The sequence below is a fragment of the Myotis yumanensis genome, unplaced genomic scaffold (assembly GCF_028538775.1).
Source record: "Myotis yumanensis isolate MYYU_CA2020_CCGP unplaced genomic scaffold, mMyoYum1.0.hap1 SCAF_3, whole genome shotgun sequence".
NCBI lineage: Eukaryota > Metazoa > Chordata > Mammalia > Chiroptera > Vespertilionidae > Myotis > Myotis yumanensis.
In genome coordinates, this window is record NW_027223754.1 from 186451961 (window position 1) to 186475306 (window position 23346).

General features: G+C 38.4%; 1 protein-coding gene across 1 annotated transcript; it reads right to left on the bottom strand.

Annotated features, from left to right (window-relative positions):
* Window positions 1-10068: 10068 nt before the first annotated feature.
* On the bottom strand, window positions 10069-21942 carry MGST1 (microsomal glutathione S-transferase 1). The gene is made up of 4 exons (XM_070410634.1): window positions 21836-21942; window positions 16473-16613; window positions 14225-14319; window positions 10069-10397 (listed from the first exon to the last, which is right to left on the bottom strand). The coding sequence occupies exons 2-4, from the start codon at window positions 16596-16598 to the stop codon at window positions 10151-10153; spliced, it is 468 nt and encodes a 155-aa protein (XP_070266735.1). The 5' UTR covers window positions 16599-16613; window positions 21836-21942; the 3' UTR covers window positions 10069-10150.
* Between the last annotated feature and the right edge of the window lie 1404 nt (window positions 21943-23346).

Sequence of the window (23346 nt, forward strand, 5' to 3'; positions counted from 1 at the left end):
CCCACCCATTTAATGACAAGAAAGCTCTTAAACCTGTCTATCATGCTCACCAAACCTCTTCTCGGTTACAATTGCCCATTCCAGTTGAACGCATATTGCAATTCAAATTATTTATTCAAACAATTTATCTCTTCAGGTTTCTCCTCCTTTCCCAATTGAAATTTGGGCAAAAGAAGATTTATACGAGGGATGTGGTCTCTAGACCTTGTGTTGTATTTCTCTCCTGGCTTCTGCTTCCCTGCGCTATACCTGGGTTTCCTGCTCTCTGACCTCAGACTGTCCTGTCTAAATCTATTCTAAGAAGTCCACACTGGTGAAATCCAGTCTGTTCCCTCAGCACATTGAGTGTTTAATATTATCTCCCCCTTCCCACCCAACCCCCGTCTCTTCTTAAAGGACCTTTGCCTCTGCTACCCACCTCCACCCACAGCCTCTACCATAGCCCTCACTAGAGTCATCCCTCATATAGGGATCTCTAGGACTGGTCTACCAGTTCTTAGCTCTCTCTGGGAACATGTCAGAACGCCAGGAAAAATCCATGAGTGAGCCAAGGGAGGTTTAGGGGTCTTATTTCTGGACCTCTCTTTTACAAACCACATGAGACTCATAATCTATAATAATAAAAGTGTAATATGTTAATTAGACCAGGCGTCCTTCTGGACGAAGCCGGGGCTGCAAGGGAAGCCTGGGTCCCGGGTGCCAGAGGGAAGCTGGTGACTCTTTTTTTTTTTTTTTTTTAAATATATTTTATTGATTTTTTACAGAGAGGAAGGGAGAGAGATAGAGAGTTAGAAACATCGATGAGAGAGAAACATTGATCAGCTGCCTCCTGCACATCCCCCACTGGGGATGTACCCGCAACCCAGGCACATGCCCCTGACCGGAACCGAACCTGGGACCCTTCAGTCCGCAGGCTGACGCTCTATCCGCTGAGCCAAACCGGTTTCGGCGAAGCTGGTGACTCTTGCACAAATATTGTGCATCGGGCCTCTAGTGCTATATAATAAAAGCCTAATATTCAAATTGTCCCCTCGGGCGGTCATTCAACCAGGAGACTGGAAGTTCGACCACTCGCTATGACGTGCGCTGACCACCAGGGGATGACGCGGACCATGAGGGGTATTGGCAACATGCCGTGACCTCTCACTGGCTACCTGGGGGCGGAGATAATGGGGACGGAGGTACGGTGAGAATGCGGGGTGTCCGCCAACTTGCTCTCACTTCCCCTGCTACCCTCCCCTGGGACACCAGGGCTCTCTCGCCAGGAAAGCCCCTCCTACTCAGGTGCCGGGCACCTGCTGGGAGCCCGCCCCGCACCCACACTGCCTCTTCCTGGTGAGCCAGGCCACAGCCACTGGGACCACAGGGCCCAGTCGGGTTCCCCATGGGTTCGTGCAGGAGCCAGTCTGTGAGGCCGGCTGGGAGAGAGTGCACTGCCTGCCTGGCTTCCCTGCAGCACGCTGTGCCCCAGCCCGTGGCGTCTGGCCACACTCACAGCATCTCCACATGGGGACACGGACACCGTGACTCAGGCGAAGGGGGGCATGGGGGGGCCCAGGGGCCCATATGCTTCCCAGGGCTCAGAGGTCAGCTGGAACCTGTCCTTCCACAACAGACACTCACGCTTCGCTCGCTGCTCAGGACTAGGGACCGCACCCGTGCATGAATTTCATGCACCAGGCCTCTAGTATTACATAAATAACAGTAAAGAGAACAGTATAACAATGGTCCGATGTACCAATCACTTAGCTTTAGCAATTCACAACTTATGACCAACCTTGTTTCCTTTGTACTGACAACTTTTTGTCTCTCACTATCCCATCCTTGAATTTTTCAGCTATCTCAGACATCACATCTGCAAACATTTCAGAGATGTGCCTAAAAGATACTCTTCTTGTGTGTTCATTAACATTATCACACCTGAAAATGTTGAAAACAATTATTTAATAGCAAATATTTTATTATGTTAACATTTCCCCCAATTGTTTTCCATTTTTCACTTTGTTTTTACTGTTTTTTTGAATTAGAATCCAAATGGCATCCGTACATTGAGAAATGAATAAACCTCTCAAATTTCTTTTAACCTATAGGTTCTCCCAATGTCTGTGTCTGCCTCTGTCTTTTACTCTGTTTTTCACTATAAAGTTTTCCTTTGTCTGAATTCTTCTCACTTCATCTTCTTCATGATTTATTTTCTATAAATTTGTATTCAAAATTAGTGATGTATAGAGATTCATGCTGGCTTTTCTATCTTGACAACCTCATAGGTTGTATACCTCCCTCAGGAATAAGTAATCCCTGTTTACCTTCTTTCTGTGATGTTAACAGCTATTGTTTCTCTTTGCTTAGATCTATTAATTTATTAAGGATTGAAAAGATAAATCAATTTTAGCTGAAATAATACAAAGAGACCATTCTTCCTCAACAATGATTGGTTGTGCTGATATACAGTTTGCATAGGAGAGGCAAAATAAAAGCTTGGTTGTTTCTTTTTTAGGTTTTCAAAAAAGATCCCTAATGTTCTTCAAAGAATATTATAAAAAATATATATATATATATATATATATATATATAATCTTCCATATATACTAGTATTATGTATATAATATGTGTATACATACATATATGTACATGTATATATTTTATGAGCTCATGGATTTAAATATATTTGATGTCTTGCAATTTATTGCAACTATTATACTTTCTGATACTCAATTCATCCTGTTTTTGATATGAAAATTTATTCATTTTGGCCCCAGAGTCCTTATGACAAGTTATGTGCAAGGTTCATCTTACATTTTTTTTTTTTTTTTTTGCATCTGGCTGCTAGTTCCTTTTAGTGGATGTACATACATAGAAAATATAATTATTTTTGTTTTGTTTTGTTTTGTTTTGTTTTAAATAAGACTCATCATAAGTTCAATCTAATGCTTCTAATTCAAATTAGGGAAGATATGGTTTTTACTTTAACTAATGTCATTTCTGTTTCTCTCCCGCCATGCCCAAATGGTAGTTTACAATGCTACCAACATAATTACTCATTTGCTTTATCCCATACTACATACACAACGGTCTCAGAATAATATCAACACTACCACTGATTTTTTAATGACTGAAAAGTTTTTGTTTTTTTAAGTTCTTTTGTCCCCATTAGGGATGTGGAATCAAACTCTATGCTTTAAAGATACTTGTGATAGCTCTCCTGTGGGAGGTTATGCCATCAACAGGCTGCACATTAAGGTTTCATTTTCTTTTTTACTTTCAATGTTTGGTAACTGCTCTTTGTATTTAATTATTTTAAATTATTATGTAAAATACTTACATTTCCAAAGTTACATATTCAAAACAAGGTATTAAAAAAATAGTCTGTATTTCTCTCTCTCCCACTCTATTCCTTCCTTCTTCTTATAGTTAAGTATTTCTTTTTAAGTATTTGTCTTTTTTCTGATTTTTAAAATAGAAGTGCAAATATACACACATTTATATGTAAACACACACGTGTGTGTATATATTCCTATATTTGGGAAATTACACAATAGCAAAATATAGACTTTTAAAATTCTTTTATATCGCTGCATAATAATCTATTATATGAACACATTATAATTTATTCAGCTATTTCCTATTGGTGAATATTTAAATTGTTTGCAGAATTTTGTCATTATGAATGGTGCTCCTGTGAACAGCCTTGATCACAAGTATTTTTATATTTTTGAGTGGTGTAATTTTGGGATAAATTCATAAAAATGGGGAGCTACGTAAATTTTCTAGTTCATATTTTGAAATGTGTTTTAAAAGTCAAACTTAGAATTCAAATATAATCATTATTGTTTTGTTTTTGATAAAGGGTTTTGAATTAGTAGATTTAAAATTTGTTTGTGGGGCAGAGCAATGAGAAGTCATGATTTTCCTAGGGGAACAATATACTATTTCTCCATAAAATAGTAATAAATTTAAATCCATCAAAGAAACCAGAAGCAATTTTAAAGGCAATAACCATAACTATATTATATGCATGCAATATAAAATCACAACCATGAGCATAAATGTCCCAGGAAAAAACAAAGATGTTAAATTAGACCTCATCAGCTGTTTCCGAGTTTTTCATTCAGTTTCATTTGGCCATAGATTATTCTGCTTTCTGTTAGTGTACTACTTGGCATTGGGTATGACGTGATTAAAAATTAATGGTTTTAACTACCATTTCTGAGAAGTGAATGATTTAATAGTGTTACACTGGAAGTGTCATGATTTCTGTATATCTGCTCCAAGCAAAAGAGGCTATTCCAGCAAAAGAGGCTTTAAAACTTCAATATCCATCATTGTGACATCAAGACTGCTGATCTCAAGGAGAAAGCTCTGCTGCCAGGTGGAGTATATACAGACTCAAGAAGCTATGTTCTCATAGATGTCTATTAGCAATATTTTAATTTACACCAAACAATTGAGCAAATACTTAAAAGATTAGCAAATATTCTAGCATCTACGATACCATAATAACTTAAAACAACAATAGATAATCTGGGACAAATGCAAGAGGATCAATGTTGAAACAAAGTGGTTTTCTTGGCCACTTCAATTAAATTCTAGCAAGTCACTTAGTAAAAACGAACTAGACAAGTTTCTGTATTTATTTGTCCCTTTTAACTTTATTGTACATCTCAGGGATTGACAAACTTTTTGTAAAAGTTCAGATAGCAAATGTTTAGACTTTGTGAGCTAAGGAACAAAATCAAGGATGTTATATAGGTACTTATATAACTAGAGGGAAAACAAATTTCCACATTTTTTATTGATGAAATTCAGAAGATAACAATAATAATAGAGCATAATTTTGCTTTTGTAATTCAGATCTACTAGTGAGAAGAAAGGAATTTTATTCATAGGATAATGTTGCTTAATTGAGCTTCAAGGTTAGTGTTCCCAGTCATCAAATTATTGCAAATGTAGATTAGTAAGAACCTCTTTTAGCTTGTGGGCCAAACAAAATAGGTAGCAGGCCATATCTGGCCCAGGCCACAGTGCACTGACCTCTGGCCTAGATAATTTACATGTTAGTATGGGCTCAGTCAGTTCAAAAAATCTTTCTGCTTTCTTTACAAGCCCTAACTTAAAGACTCCCCACTAAAATACAAACTGCAAGGTAGGGATTCACTTGTCTATTCATTGATGTATACCAAGCACCTGGCATATAGGAAGCCCTTTGTAAATATTTCTCTTATGAAGCAATGAATAAAATATTTTCTGCTATTTTATGTATAGACATTTGGGTTAGGTAAAACCTAACTAACTCTTAAAAATCAAGATTCTGGGAGTCCACAGCGAAAAAGAACAAGGATTCCTATTTCACTTACTTCTGGGCATTCCAGTTGTTTGGCCTACAAACAATCATGACCACTAGTGACTGGTCTACTCAAGTGAGAGCATGCTCCATGTCTAAAGAAAATTTAATAGAAGGACATTTTAAAATAGGGGTAACTCAATGCATTTAATTTTTTTTGACAATTAACAAATAACCATTTGTTTTTGGTGACATCATATTGGTGATTCAGAGAAAATTAATTTCAAAACTATTATTCTAAGACATTAGCCACAAAATGCTATTAAACTCACAACTTTAGCTTTGACCTCATTAACAGAAGCTACAATCTTTATACTATAAATATCCCCACATCTTGTTACTCATATTTTATCACTGGAAAAGAGGAAACTTACACCTGCCTCCAGAACAAATAGAATTTTTAGAATCAGAGGATAGTTTAAATATTTTTCTAGTTCAATCTACTTTAAACATAATGGAAAGAAGAGAGCAAAAGTAGGTGATTTGCCTGTGTGTCTCATGTCAGTTAATGGCAAAGCTACCATTAGACCAGCTCTTTGTTCTCAACTCCAACTATGTTGCCATGAAAGATGAGTTATAAGGAAAATTAATTTCCTTCTACTAGTTATTAAGTTTATGGATTTAATAGCTCAGACAAGGATTTAGCAAACCCCTTATTTTCATGTTTAATACAACCCATAGAAAGATAATATATACAACTGTTTCGGCAAACACTAACAAAACTTTTACATTTGGGCCAGTGATAATGTTGTCTGTTTTACATTCAATATGCCAATAGTCAGAAATTGATTAATTTTTATGAAACACTTGGTTGGGAGCAGGGTGCAGATGATAATTTCCAAAGAACAGACTGGGCACAGTTTGGGAACCAACTTGATTACAGAGGCAATAAGGCTATCCAAATATTTGTTCCTTGTCCCATCTGTCTCCCTAAGGCAGCACATTGCAAATGAGAGGGAGAAGGCCAAGTTCACACACCCAGTGTGGCATTTTTTAAATTTAGTTATAACTCTTGCTGTCATATTGATGATATAACATATTACCACTAATCTGATAAAATGATAACACACTAGAATGAATGCTGTTTTAATTGCATAATGTTGTAGATGCTTTATATGTGTCTGAATTAAACCTCATAATAACTATATAAAGGAGCAGGTGCCATAGATCACATGAATAGCCTAAATTCTTCATCTCTCCATGCATCCATGTCCTTGTGCCATGTGACTTTGCAGTTCTCACTAATGAGGTTGTCTATTTCCTAGCACTTTAATCCTGCAGTCACAAATATGCCTTCCTTTGGCCAATAGAATCTTAGTGGGTGTGATAAATGCAGAGTCTTCAGAAGGTGTTTAGACAATTCCTTTTCCTTCCTTACTCTGCCATGGCCGTAACACCTGGCGGATAGCCTACTGGAGCCAGAGTCAGCAAAGTTTTTCTATAAAAGACCAAATAGCACATCTTTTTGGTTTTGTGGGCCACGTGGTCTCTACCGCAACTGTTCAACTACTCAACTCTACCATCGTGACACAAAAGTAACCATATAAGATATGAAAATGAATGAACACAAGTGTGTTCCAATAAAATCTTATTCATAAAAACAGCCCATGGGCAGGATTTGATTGATGAGCCATGGTTTTCTGACCCTTGGGCTACAGAATGAGACACATAGAGTTGAGTTGCCACAGTAATACTAGTTGAGGTCCTTTGGAATCAGCCAAGCTCCAGTCAATTCCCAGCTATGTGAGTCAGCCAGATACCTCCAGGAGCACTGCCTGGCCAACCTGTAGCTTCTAGCAGACACATGAGCAAACCTAGCCAACGTTAGCTCGACTTTGCAGAATCTTTTGCAAAGCCATTGAGTCATGGGTGATCGCTACATAGAATAATTATGGCAAACGGTTATTAATACACTTGTTAAAGTGTTAATTTTGTCATTTTAGAACAAAAGATGGGGCTTAAGGAGGTTAAATACCTTGGTCATTCTCTCAGGCACAGAAAGTGTCAGAGCCAAGACTTTGGAGTGTTCTACTATACTAAACTGTTTCAGCCCTTTACTTTCCCCTTTATTTTAGGTGGTTTTGCTTATACAGAGGTATAGGTATAAATAATTTAGGTTAATAGATTAAGAATTTTAGGCAGCTACATCTCACTCTCCACTGATTCCCCTCGTAGCTTTTAGCTATTAAGTCATGTCACCCTGGCTTAAAGTTTGGAATATTTTCTTTAAATTGCTACCACAGACCCCCTTGTGATGTATCATAGTCTATATTGTCCTGGTTCATATTTTCCAAAACTTCAGTAAAAGGAAATAACTTAAATGGCCCACTCTTGCACACAGCTCCTCTCTCTCCATTTCACTGCTCCCATTTTATGCAGGGCTGTCAGGGATTTCTGAATTAAATGTGACTTAGGGCCTGCGCTCGCTGACTGAGGAGGCTCATAGGTCCTATAGCTCATCCACAATCTTGTACTTGAGCTGTCAAGCGTGAGAGATTGGTGCCAAATTCAACCCAACATAGCCCCTTCCCAGTAGTCTGCCTTCAACAACTCCTCCTTGTCAAACCCAACAGTTTACATAGGATATATAGTGAATAAAATGCCCTGAAAGATACGAATGTAGAGGTGCTTCCTCCGCTGATAGCAGGAACACCTATCAGCTTCCCACAGGGCTGACAATTCCGGCTGGCAGGGGAGAGATGATCATAGGATTTTTGTGCTGCTGTTTCTAAATGGATTGTAGAGACTCCCAAGGCAAATTGCCTCACTCCTCACCATCTGCCTCCAAGAAGAGGGGGTGTGATGCAACTGACTATGCAATTCAAAAAACTTTTTTTTTTTTTGGTATTTATAAAGTAGAATCCTCAGGTGAATGGTTTATAGAATCCATGCAGGATTCCCTAGGCTTGAGTTGCTCTCTGCCTTAAAGTTTAATGTTTAAGGCACCAGAAACTTCATGCCCTTCTAACTGCTGGAGAAATGTCGGGCTTTAGAGTCATTAAATGTTAGTGGGAGGGTAGCTGTTGGTGGTGCTTAGGTGTTTCTTGAGGAACCAGAGATTCTATAACGACTCTGAGTTGACCTCCTAGCTGAACACAGCATAGATATGCCAAGTCACTAGCAGCCAGGTTAGAAAGATCCAAGAGGTAGACTCTTTGTGTTTTAATATGATAAAAAGAAGCATGTTTTAATCAAAAGAGAGATTATATAGCCAAGGAAACAGCGAGTAAGAATATAAAAATACGCATTGACTGTGTCTGTCTAAAGCACACACAATGGTGAGGGGGCTCGTGTTATTGTGATCTTGCCAGTCCCATTTGCAACTCTTCCTAGTGTGGAGATGAATGCAGGGTGCCATAGACAATGGACTGTATTCTGCTCACATTCATGAGATCACTTATCTTGAAATGGATGTGTCAGAGTATCTTAGTTTTATGCCATTTAATATTTGACTCATCAAGCTCTCTTTGGTTGAGACCCATACTCACCAAGCATGATTTTTTATCACATGAGCCTACCTGCAATGTGCAAAGCACTGAGTCATGGAGTAACTTTGGTTCCTTTGGTCTCACTCCCTCAGAGAAAATCAACACAGACTTTCTGATCATGATTTAGCTTCCAAGGCAGCTTGACCACAGGGGCAGAATGGACTGACTTGGGATATAGACCATCAGACCATGGAACAGTTACAAGACAGTTTCATGAATTCCCTGCCATTCCTTTTTTTAAAATATATATATATTTTTTATTGATTTCAGAGAGGAAGGGAGAGAGATAAAAACATCAGTGATGAGAGAGAATCATTGATTGGCTGCCTCCTACACGCCCCACACTGGGGATTGAGCCTGCAACCTGGGCATGTGCCCTGACTAGGAATTGAACCCTGACCTCCTGATTCATAGGTCAATGCTAAACCACTGAGTCACGCAGGCCAGACCAACCTATACTTTTCAAAAAATGTGAAGTCCATAAAAGGCAAAGGAAAAAAAAGTTAAAGAACTCTTTCATTTTATTGAAAACTAAATAGAAATGATAACCAAATGCTTATGTGGCTCGTGTTTGATCCCTGAGTCAAAACTAAAGCAGTTACAGAGGATATTACTAAGAAAATTAGGGAAATTTAAATATGAATTACATATGTGTATATATATATGAATTAATGTTATTGCATTAATATTAAATTTCTTGGGTGTGATAATGATACTGTGGTTATTTAGAGATTGTCCTGTTCATAGGAAACACGTGGTGAAGTATACTGACATCTGCAACTTACCTTCAGATTGTTCAGAAAAAACACTTAGTGGTTAAGCTAAAGCAAATATAGCAAAATGTTAACAATTAGTAAATCTAAATGAAAGACATATGAAGGTTCGTTGTATTACTTTACACTTTTCTATAGGTTTAAAGCTTTTGAAAATACAAGTTGGGAAAAATAAAAGCAAATGAAATTACTCTTTAAATTCTTTATTTCATATGTCCATTTCAGCAATATTGAAATAGGTTTCTCATACATGCACTCACTCTTTTTATAGGTTTAACATATGAAATGGTGAACAAATGTTACAAATTATAATCAAAATGTATAACCAAATACTTTTAGAATAATTAATAGATTTAAAAATTGTGTTAAATTTCTAGTGCAAATATAACACAAGAGTAAAGGACATTGGTGATGTTAAGATTCAGTCTACGTTTCCCCCATCTTAATTTCTCTGCTCCCTCCCACTTAAAATCTTTAAAAGTTTTCATTATAAATTGGAAATACAGAATTCTTAGAAAATAATAGGGTGATGAGTTGTATGATTCTCCTTACAGGTACAATCTAGTCTTCAGCAATCTGTAAGCCATTGACAGAGTAACTCCATATCCAACAAAAAAAGCCAAAGCACGATTTGGCTGGGGAAGGGGTAACAAATATGAAATTGTGTGGTAGATCCGTGCTCCAACAAAGAGTCTGAAGTGCAGGACAGCTGTAGAGAGATCTGGACCACTTAAGGAATAGAGAAGGCCAATCCCAAGAAATGGCACAATATTTTCAAGGTCATTCAGGTGGGCCCTGTGGACAAAGATGACTGGTAAAACACTACTTTCAAAATCAGCAGAAACATATTCATTTCCCCCTCTTCTCTACAACTAAACGTGTGTTAGTGAAACTGAAACATGCAAAGACAGATTCATATTATTTCTCTCAAATTGCCTTGCTTCCTTACTTACCTGGTTTTTATTTAGAAGGTCTCATATTTGTTTCTTTTTATTTTTAGTGTATCTTGACATATAACAGAGAAGGCACTTCCCACTTTCAAGAAATATTAAAATTGTATCTAAATAGTAAGTCTCACTTTATTGTTGTAGATATGAAATACTGTTTCTTACAAGGTTCATACAATAGCAATTCAAGATTCTTCTTATAAAAACTCTTCCTTCCAAAGCAAGATAATCCTTTTGGTTATGATCTTTCTAAAGACTCCTCCCTCACTTCTGCTGGTCTTACTGAGACGATCCTTGCTCACTCACCCTAACCAGAGGTTGCAAAGAATTAATTTACCAATTTAATACCAAGAATCTCATGCTCTCAACATCCAAAGAGCAGAATATATAACTAGCTTTTCAACTAGGGGTAAGATCTGAGCCAGTGTATCCTCAAATTACAAAAAGAATTAGCTAAGTGAGGGGGCAAAGTAGAAAGAATACACAAAAATGACAATACAGAGAAAGATGTGTTTCCTAAATTTTATCTTTACACCACAGCTAGAAGAAAAAAGTACAATTTAGGCACAAGTTTTCCTCCAATATATGGCACCTGGGGTTTCTCTGGCAGGAATGTGAATACAAGGCACATCTATTACTGACTTGATATTTTTTAAGCATTTAATTTTAAAATCTGATGTTTCTGTTTAAGTCGCCAGAATTAAAAATGACTGCAGAATCTAGAGTAAAAATAAAGATTTTATAGAGTTTACCAGCTATTGATACATATTTCAAAATGGAAAATATTTCTGCTTTATGTTACTCTTTTCTTTTAGGAAAAAAAATAGAATAGTGGCCTATTGTGTTCTAAATGATCTTCCCGTCTTTTCCTTCCTCCAGTTTTCCATAGATTGTATCTAAGGTTGCCTGACAGAGATGATGACACATAAAGGTATAAAGGTGACAGTAATCAAGAGAAGTAATGGCTTAGAAAGATTTAAATAAAAAATTACTTGTTCCTAAATAAAAGCAAAGCCAGAAAGATATGAATGTTCCTGTCCCCTTTATCATGGAACCACCCAAGGGCTCCTGAGAGTAAAGTGGGCAAGAAAGGATGGAAATACCATTTTCTACTAAAGAAGGGCCTGCTTCACCAATGACATCAGGGGTATTTATTTTGCCCTCTGAATTCTGCTGAACCACAGATAAATCTTCACCTCCAATCATGGGCATGTTAGTTTTCTCCTTCACAACATTCCAAAAGGACAGATATTTCAAATTTGGAGAAGACACCTCCCCTGCCTTTACCCTTTAGTTGCTCCAAGTCACTGGTATCTTCCTGGAGGGAGCTGAGCATACATCTGTGCCCCAGTTTTATACCTGCTGCATACGGGACAGGGCCCTGGGTCACGTGGCTTCCATCCTATAAACTGTGTTGGGGGAAAACTGGATTTTCAAAGGCAAAATGAAACTAGACCTTATCTTACACTGTATAGAGAAATCAACTCAAAATGGATTAAAGACTTGCATGTATGATCTGATACCATAAAACTCCTAGAAGAAAGCAAAGCATAGAGGGTAATCTCCTTGACATGGCTATGATTTTTTTTTTTGGGGGGGGGGGACACAAAAGAAAAGGCAACTAAAGCAGATAAAACAAACAAACCCACAGGTGGAACTATATCAAACTAAAAAATTTCTGCTCAGCAAAAGAAACTATCAATAAAATGGAAAGGCAACCTATGTATTTGGGAAAAATATTTGCAAACCACATTATCTGATAAGGGGTTAATATCCAAATTACAAGGAACCCATACAATTAATAGCAAAAAAACAAAAACAAAATAACCCAAATTTAAAATGGGAAAAGGACTTGAATAGACATTTTTTTCAAAGAAGATACAAATAGCTAGTAGGTACATGAAAAGGTGCTCAACATCACTAATCATCAAGGAAATGCAAATCAAAACCACAATGAGTTATCACCTCACATCTATTAGGATGATAATTATCAAAGAGACAAGAAATAATAAATGATGGTGAGGATGTGGAGAAAAGGTAACCCTTGTACACTTTTTTAGGGAATGTAAACTGGTATAGCCACTATGGAAAACAGTATAGAGGTTCTTCAAGAAATTAATAATAGAACTACTATATGATCCAACAATCCCACTCTGCATGTATATTCAAAGGAAAAGAAAGTATTAAAGAGATGTGTGTAGTCCCATGTTCATTGCAGCATTATTCATGACAACCAATTTATGGAAATAACCTGTGTCTGGCAATGAAGGAAAGGATAAAGAAAATGTGATATACATACAGTGAAATATTATTTAGCCTTAAAAAAGGAAAGCCTGTCATTTGCAACAACTTGAAGAAGCCTGGGAGGCATTATGCTAAGTAAAATAAGCCAGACAGAGAAAGACAAATACTGTATGGTGTCACTTTTATGGGAAAAATCTAAAAATGAAACAAAGTCAAACTTATAGAAATAGAGTAGAAGTGGTTGCCAGGGGCTAGGGGTGAAAGAGGAAAGTAAGGGGAGTTTTGTAAAAGGGTACAAACTTTCAGTTACAATATGAATAAAGGACCTAGCCAATCTGGCTCAGTGGATAGAGTATTAGCCTGCAGACTGAAGGATCCCAGGTTCGATTCGTGTTGGGGGCACATGCCTGGACTGTGGGCTTGATCCCCAGTGGGGGGCATTTAGGAGGTAGCCAATCAGTGACCCTCTCTCATCATTGATGTTTCTGTCTCTCCCTCTCCCTTCCTCTCTGAAATCAATAACAGTATATTTAAAACAAAAACGATGAATAAGTTCTGAGAATAGAATGCAGAATGCATTACATGATGACTATAGCTATAACACTGTACTGCATAATTGAAATTTGCTGAGAGTAGGACTTAAATGTTCTCACAAAAAAACAAAAAACAAACAAACAAACAAAAAACAAAGGAGGGTAACTATGTGAGGTGATAGATGTGTCAATTAGCATAGTGGGGGGAATACTTGCACAATAGATATCTATATCAAGTCATGATGTTGTATATCTTAAATGTCTTCCAATTTTATTTGTCAATTATACCTCAGTAAAGCTGAATTTTTTTATTTTCCTGACTTTATGACAAAAATTAAGAAAAATACCCCCAGAATAAAATTCAATGTGCTTTTTAAAATCAGTATATTAATTGTATTGTTAGGAAGCTGTGTAGATGATATCTTGGCTTATTGCTTTTCATTGTTCACTGCATTCTCAGTACATTAAACATAATATCTATAAAGGAAAGAGAGAGGAGAAATATATCCCTCATTTATATTTTGAATCTTATGCAAAAGTACCTAGTTCTTCATCCTTTTACATAAGTTGACAATTTCATCTCTGGAGAAAGACAACAAAACTGTAAGAATCTACCATTCTCATTTTACCTCCTACCCATCATTAGTTTTGATATATTCCTGCACAGAGCAAAATCATTAATCCCAAGAAAGTGCACAGAAATATAGCAAAATTGGCAATAGGTGTAACTGCAACGGTAGTTGAAAACTTCTAGATCCCTAATTTCCTGTAATTATTATATGGACTAAGTACGATGATTGACTTTTCATCCTTCTTCTTCAAAACCCCAACACCCTCACTGAATTCCTTGACCAAAATTCATTGACCAAGTAAACAATTTCAGGGATAGTGGGTTTACCTTCGTACACGTTCTACTCTGTCATCAACCCGAAGGTACTTCTTGGCATTTTCTCCTTTGCCGAAGCTTGCACAGTCTTCCGGGTTGGCAAAAACCTATTCCAAATACCAAGAAAATATCCTTCAAATACCAGATAACATTGTGGTATTCTAAGTTATTTTCATTTTAACATTAGAAACAGGCATCCAGGATGGCCCTATGGAATGAAAATTTGGAGCAATCGATCAAACACAGTAGGAGATGAGAGCATCTATAGCTTAAATCTGAATTTTTATTAACAGTGCAAAGATTTTTTGAAAAGAGAGGCATAAATAAGAACTTTAATAAAAACCAATGTATAACAATAGTGAAAAGGAAGCAAAATGGAAGAGGACATAATTCTAAGTCATCTAGACTATTATTATGGTGAACTGGCACTTTTTCATAGTGGTATTCAGGCACCTTCTCTCAAGGGCATTAACACTTCCAACTGATTGCTCACCTGGAAGTCATAGGTTTACTTGCTAAAGATATTAGAAGAGCAAGGGGAAATAAATGTATTCTATACTTTGTTAGAATATGTACACCTCTTTTTCTTCTTCTGAATTAACTAAAACTTCAGGTTGAATAATATAGTGAAATATAAGTAGCTGATTACATTCCTACAAATACATGATCCAGGGCATATGTTCATGTATTCCTTTCTATAATTATTACACTATTTGAAATGATTTCCCCATTCCTTAAAACTATGTGCACTTTAAAAATACTTAAGTATAGTCGATTGTTTAATAATTTATAATAAATTAATGAATAAAAACACAAAGTATAAAAGTAGCCTTAATTTAAGCTCAGAAATCTCATAAATATTATAGTATTTTTCCTAATATGATATGAGTATTTATTCCAGATAAAGATGCTGAGGAGATCTGATGGGCAGGAGTGTGATACAGCATCAGCTCCTGAGGTCAGGGCTGCCCATCTTGCTCCTAGCCAATATGTGAATTTTGAGTCGGAAAATAATTGTATTATAATGGAAAGTATGTGAGATTTGAGTTTAAACAAATATGAATTTGCACCTCAGCCTCACTGCACGGATGTGAAACCTTGGGTAAGCTTTACTCCTCTGACTTTCAGCTCCTCAGCTGTAAAGTGAGGACATTAATGAGGATCTCACATGATTATGTGAACTGATTCCATGATCTGTTACATGTGAAGAGCACCATGACTCCTGCCACACATCAGTAGCACTCTACAAATTCGAATTCCTTGGTCCTTTTCTCATAAGACAGGGTACCTTTCTGCTATCCCTGGTGTCACTGTGCCTCTGGAGGATGAGGGGACCTGGTGGGAGGCAGCTATTTTATAGCCAGCTGCTCCAACACCTTGTCCCATTAGAGAGTTAAACACAGGTTAGTTGTCCCATTAAAATGCAAATATCCTTGGGGAAGGAATTACACCTAAAGACAGTACAAGGAAATACCTTAGGAAGGACTATGACCTCTAGATAAAAGCAAGGCTCTGGAGGGCAAAACCCAGGACAGGCACTGAGAGAAAAATAGGTGGTTTTCCTGAAAAAGAAATTGCTAAATAGGCACAGGGACCACACCAGTGAAAATCATTTCGCTTTGTCAAGGTAGATTTGCTCAACTCTCCTTCCTGTGTTGTCATACTCCTTGCTTGAATAGAGGATGGTGCTCCAAATCTTTCTACCACTTTCCCCCATGCCTCCAGTTTTGCTTTGTGGTTTGTTTGTTTTTTAATCATAATTATAGTGCTGGGTATTAATAGTATTCCTTTAAGAAATCAGAAATATACAAAATTCAAATGCCTTGTCCCACAAGAAGCTCTACCATGGGAATAACTTAAATTTTGTCCCCAAAGGCATATTATGACCTGTAACAGAGATGAAAATACCAGTTAATTGTCTGAAAAATGACTATTTTTGTTAACGTTAGTTGGCAAAAATAACTTCAAAATCACAGATAGTTTCCTTGAAAACTTTGATACTCCAGAAATCTCAGATGCTGAAGCAGCATGACAAAAGGTAAAATCCACAATGAAAAAAACCATTTACTAGTTCCTGGGGGAAAACACCTGTTTCATAAATACATAAAATCCATCTGTAGCAAATGACGGCATACTTTATTTGCAGCATTAAACAATGTGCTAATGGACTTTACCAAGAAAAAGGGAAATTAAGAAAATCGCTTTTCAGAATTCCAACTCTTAAAAGTAAAAAAAAAAAATTTCCCTTCAGATTTCTTACCTTTCTTGTCAATCTATAGAATGCAGTTGCAGTACTCATGAACATCATTTTTGAAAGAACAATCGTCGTATAGGAGGCAAATGCCATCAATACTTCATTTTCCATTAGCTGGGCAAGGTCAGCCATTTTTTCAACTTTGATCTGGAATTATAAGCAAGATTTTAAAAAGCAGACATAAATACCCCAAATACCTTGATGAGCACTTGGTATAGAGTACTAACCACACTGTTCTTTCAAATATCTTGGGTTATTTACAGAAGAAATAATCATTTAATTTTTCTAAAATTTCAAAATAAGCAGTATTATTTTTTTCTAGTTCTATGTCATTAAACTTGAAGACACCAAATGAGTGGAATGAAAATGAAAATGTAAAGGCATTATAAGACAAAATAAACAGGCAAAAACACTGTAAAGATAGATTACAGTCATATTTTTACATCAAGATGAACCACAAATTGGACACAAAAGACCACAGTTCGTGGATTGAGCTCTTTAGAAATATCAAATTATGTAATAGTAATACCATTAATGTTTGATTAGGAATGCCTAATTTCTTATATAAGTTTTGCTTTAGAAACCAAACCTACAGCTTTTTGTCATTTCAGTAGTATTCAAGATCTCAAGTTCCAAGAATTGAATTCCAATTACACCAATTTCTTATTAACCTTGGTTGAGAGATTTGGCCTCTCTAAGGCTAAATTTCTTCACTTATAAGATGGGACTTGTAATAGTTCATAACTTACTGGGTTGTTGTCAGGATTTAACTGAGATAACATATACTTAGGACAGCATCATTAAAAACCCTCAATAAAATTTATTACAGCCTTATCATGATCATCACTATCACCATGACCATGGTCATCATTATTACCAACGCAAATGAAGATAAAGAGGCAGGATAACGGAGCCAAACATAAGATAGGCTTGCAAATGCAAGGGGAAAAGTTGGCATTTATGCTACTTTCATCGAAGGAATAAGGGAAGGAGGATTAGCTTTACATAACTCTTTAGGTTACTTCACATGCCATATCTACTTCTATCTAAAAGATGTCAAGAGTAAATTGAATGTAACTATCTTAGTCTAGAGTTGAACCTATAATTGGGAGTGTACTCAGGAGGAAAGCTAAGGCACACTAGTGATACTGAAGTCAAAGTGGGTACGGATTTAAGGTAAATCTTAAAATTTAAACTCCTCACGTGACCTGGTAGTCACAGTTTTTAACCTCTTTGTGTTCTGTTATCACCCTGCTATCTGCTTCTTCTATCTCTTTCACATTAACACACATCTTTTCTCACACCCAAGCTTAGACACTATTTAATGGAGTGCAGTCTCTTCTACACAAAGTTCATTCCTGCCTTGAAAATTCAACCCCTGCATGTAAATGTCCTATACCAACCTCTGTCAAACTCTAATCATTTTCTCCACCTACCAATAATCTATAAATTTATATATCTTTCTCTACTCTGTTACTGGTCATATAGTTGTCTATGCGCTACTGAGGAATGTGATATAAACCACATACAAAATACACAGATAATTAATTTTATGTGTCACTGTGAGTCCAACTATGCCATGTACTTTATGTGCATTTCCTTCCATAATCTTTGTACCTATAATATGAAAATCCTCATAACTAGATCCATTTTACATTTGAAGCCAATGGGAATTAGATATGTTAAGCAGCAAAGTGGAGAGTACAAACACACGTCTCTGACATCACATCTCATACCTGAACCACACCGCACTGTCTCTCTTCAAGAGATGGCAAACTGCTTCATTCTGATTCAACACTGACTGAATGTGTACTCTGTGGCTGGCACAGTTGGTGCCCCTTACATCTGTTACCTTCTTTCCTCTTCCAATTATGTTACAAGGGGGCATTATTATTCCCATTGTGCAGATAAACCAAAGTTGCCTAAGGAACCCCTATTTTAAAGGGTAAGCCAAAAAAGTACTCAGATTTAGGCAAACAGAAATGATATATTCTAGTTAAAAATAACAAAGCAAAATACATATGATAAATTAATTCACCTCCACAAGTCAGTAGTCTTGAAAGCACAGTATGTGCGATAAATTCTCTGTGCAAGGTAATACTTTTAGTAACATTCAGCTGCACTTGTTCTAAGGGCTGAGGGGTGAATAGGCTGCTCTATCCTTCAGAGCTAAGTAATTAGCTTAATAAGAGAACCCGAAGTCCTATGCTTCTGGAAAGAGATCTGAAATATTGAGGAAGTTCATTTCTTAAAAAATTAAGACCATTTTATCCAGTAGAAAGTGTTCCTATTTAACAATCATTTTAAAACTATAACAGCAGGTTTCTACTAATGTTCCCAGAATGAAAAAAAATTATTTATCAATGAATAAAAGTTCAGAGAATGTTCTCTCCTTGGTGAAAATTGGTATGGGAAGAGAGAAAGTGGAAGCCTTCCAGAACTGTTGGGCAAAGAACACACAGATGTCAGCATTTGGAGCAAACGGGCAATGGGAAGCTTCTTTCAATGTGAACGATATATTGAGGGTGCACTTCACACAGTTTCTCAATCACCAAAAATGTGGCTTAACTCCCCAGGCCTGTGGTTTTGGGAGAAGGGCCAACACACAGTCTCTGATGCCACACCCTGTTTATGTAAGTCTATGACAACATCTTCTCCTAACAACACACCCGAGGGCCAGGTGAGGAGGAGTAAAGGTAAGACACAAGAAACAGGAGTCACTGATAGCATGAGAGAAGGTGCTGCTGGTCTAGACTTTTTTTTTCTTTTTCCAAAGCTGATTTGCAATAAGTTGCCTTGAGCCTACATCATGGCTGGGCCCTGCACTCAACGCAAAATTACTGAAAAAGTTTTGCCAGAAAAAGTGGCCAGGAAAAAGGAGGGCAGAATATAGTAGTAGTAATAAGAGGATAAAATGTGAGGTGATTTGAGTATTTTAGGAACGAGGTAGAAATAACCTAAGCAAAGTAAGCAGAGCAAAATATGAAACTTGGTTATAAATTACAGAAAACAAAGCATTACAATGTATGGTGTGTTCCTTTTATTGGCCAACATTGGTTGACATAATAGAGAACGTCTCAATCTGTCTCACCAGAGAGAGGGCTCAGTCCCCTCATATGGCTGCGTCTGCCTTTGAGAGGACAGAGGGCAGAGAGAGAGCTGAGCACACACAGACTCTAGAGCCAGACTGGGGTTCTGGTGGATCTCGGCTCTGTCACTTCCTAGCTGTGATTTCACTTCTCCAGGGCCTACTTACCTTACCTGTAAAATGAAATCAGTAGTACTTCTTACCTCACAGGAATTTTGTGAGCATTAAATGAGTCATGTGTCAAGTACTGAGGAAAGTACTGGACCTGGGAAGTGCTCTAAAAGCATTGGGTAAATAAGCTCCTACTTTGGCGCTGTTCTGGGCATCGAGCATATAATCTTAGGGTTTTCCAGAACCTTTACATTATCTCATATGATTTGGAAAACTCTACAACAGTCAGAGCACCTAATATTTGTCTCCACCTTTAACATATAAGGGAAATTGAGGCCCAGAGAGGTAGAGGGACTAATTTGACCCAAATTCACAATTGAGGAGCCCACACTGAAACCCAGTTTTCTCAAGGGTTTAACTCGGGGTTGGTTAAACATTTTCAGGCTGACAATTCAAGATTACTCTGGTCTTTTGGGAGAATTTTTCTGTCAAATGCCACCCCTATCCCAGGTGAGTCTTCGTCCCTCAACTGAAAAATATTCTGCTTATCTTTACAGGTTCTTAGCCAAAAGAGCAAAGTTCTTATATTCATGGTCGCCTCTCTATGCCAATATTGTGAAATATGCGGAAAAATCTGGGAACACATCCTCAGGGCCATGACTCTGCAATTTTATACTTTCTGAAACCAACAGAAGGCTACCCACAAGATGAGGCAAAAAGATAATTGAGGGCCCTCTGTTACTGTTTATATAAGTTCTAGAATTTCCTGAAGGATTGAGGTGCCTGCAGACTTGGTCTCCTAGGAATCAGAGACCAGGTACTAGGAGGAAATTGCTGGTGGCTGGGAGGTGGGGGGAAATGTGGGGTGTTTTTTTTGGGGGGGGGGGGGTTGACTTCCTTTTCCAATCTCAGAGATTAAAAAGCTCCACTCCAAAAGCAAAACCTTAGAAAAGTGGCACTTGTTTGTCACAGAGAGCAATATGCAAATGTGGACCAATTGCCATTTTAAAAAGTGACTCAAGATAGTCAACATGCAATAGTCCTTTGTTTTTGGACACAGCAAAGGACAGCAAAGCCCCCAAACAACCCAATCTCCCAGGCCAGAAGCCCGCAGGGAATGCCAAGGAGTGTCTAGCTTGGTATTCGCAGCAGGCCAGGGCCCTGAGAACTCCAGGCTGCGAGCTGGACGCCTGGGAAAGTTTCCCTCTGACCATAAACAATGCTTGATTGCAGCCCACTTGGCGCTCCCTCGGACAGAAAGCAGGGACAGGAACAGGACAAAGCAACAGTGGCGCCGGGACTACCAAGAGGCCTCCAAACTATTTCAAAGGAAACAGGAAAATGGAAGTCACTCGTCTCTCCACCCCCCCCTCCCACCCCCCCCCCCCCCCCACCCACCCCCAGTCCCGAGATAACAATAATCTCTGAGGCTTTCACTCCCAAAGAAGGTCCCCTTCTCGGTTACTCCTTCCACATGGCTTCCCCCTCCAGGTTGTGGGGTGGAGAGAGCCTGCTGGGAGTTCCAGCCTTAGCCTTCCAGTCAACCGGCCATAAAAATACCACAGGGTCTCGCTCAGGTTCTCCTGCACTTTGCAATTTAATTATTTTTATATCACAGGGTCTAGCCCAGGTCCTCCTGCACTTTGTGGTTGTTATTACCATTTTAAACGTGCTGACGTTTCTCTGCCTATCAAAGTGAACGGGGAGCACAGGCCCTATCTCTCAGCAGGTCCAAAGGCCAGTTTGACCAAGAAATAGAGCCGCTGTGGGACTTTACACCCTTGGGGTGAACAGAAGCTGTATAAACTGCGGCGACTTCATATGCATTACTACAACTTGCACGTGCTTTTTCTGCCCCCAAAGTCCAAGGCGGTGGGGGGGGGGGGGGGACTTTCAAAGTGGATGAGAATAAGGAGTAAATCACCACTAAAACATGAAAAGATGACTCCCTTCCTGGGGTCTGACAACGGGACACTTTACCTGCAAGGGAACAGGAGCACAACTCCCTTTCAGAGGGACCCACTGAACAGCACAGAGTCAGCAGCTAAATGGAGCAAGGAAGTTGCAGGCTGGCGCAGAAGTCTCCAGCCTCCAGCCGCCACCCACCTTCCCCTTCCGGCCCCCCACCCTCTCCAGAGCCTCTCCCTCCGCACCCCCACCCGGCCCGTACCGTGGGTCCCGTGGATCGCAGCAGGAGCGAGGCAGCAGACCTGTCCCGGCAGGCGGGTGGCTGAACTGGGGGGACTTTCACTGCGCGCGGGCGGACCGGACGCCGGCGCCACGCCCACTCTGGCTAATTTCCTATTAATTTGCTCTCCAGCGCTTCAAGCAAGACTCCCAGCCTCGGCAAGTCCCGCCCCTAAATCGCCTGACTTTTCTTTCCCAGGGTAACCACCGCCTCCTGGTTCCCCTCTTTGAACACTTGTATTTGGCGCCTGAAGCCAGCAGCTCTCCTTCTTGAAATGCCATTTGTCCCATTCCGTGGGGCGGGGACGTTAGCGATTGTGTGGGAATGGGCAAGCAAGGCAAAGGCGGGTAACTTTTATTTAGCTGGAAACATTGTAAAAAATGGCAATGTAGAGTCTTGAAAACATTAAAAGCTTTAGAGAACATTTAAATCTCAAGGGGAGATTTAATTAGAAGTCATTGATAACATTGTGTTCCCTTGAACTTCACTTGTCCTGCACCCCGGCAAGGCAAAGGCTGGCTTGGACACATGTAAAAGTTTAGTAAATCTCACGGATACTGTTCCAAATCTGTGACGGCAGACAACTTGCTTCCTCACTCAGTCCCCTTAGGTTCAGAATGCAAAGCGGAAGTGGAGATTATGGTAGTTCAGTTCATTACACAATCAGTTTACTATGCCTTTTACGGGGACATTCGCGGAATGCATTAGGAAGGCAAAGCTATTCTAACATCCACATCTACATTAAGGGTATTTCCAAGCTTCCTCACCCCACAATGTTTATGGATCTAGCTCCCAAGGTTTATCTAAAAATGTTTAAGGATTTATGTTTTCAATCTATGTTACTTCTCTCCTGTAATACTTCTCACACATTTACCACCTGCTATGTGTAGTATGTTACCTTTTTCTTTTTAGTCCTAATGTTACCTCCTGTAGGCTTTAAGGAGTGCTCCCATAGCTAGCTGTCTTGGATTTGATTGACAAGTCCAAGCTCTACCCCCCAAAAAATAAATTAATGAAAAAGGAAATAAGATTTAGCAATTTGCTTTAGGACAGAGGAATTAATCACAGACCTGAGAACAATTTCTATATAAGCATATCCATAGATAATGGGAAATCTAGCATCAGAAGACATTAGCGCTTCATTTTCATGTCTGGATCTTTTGAAAACAGTATTTATTCGCCTATCTTGTTAAAGGACATGGGAACCTGGTTGTGACACTAACTGGAATAGGGCAGGATTTGAGATAAGTATGTTCAGAATTCTCACCACAGGAGTTTAGTACTAGAAGCATTAAAAGACTCTTTTCATGCATTTATTGTAAGGTGATATGACCCAAATGTTATGGATAACTACAAAAAAGGTACAGGCAGCTAAAACAAATAATTGGCTCTGCAAAGTTCCAGATGAGGAGTTTTGTTTGTTTGTTTGTTTGTTTTAAATATATTTTTATTGATTTCAGAGAGGAAGGGAGAAGAGAGAGATAGAAACATAA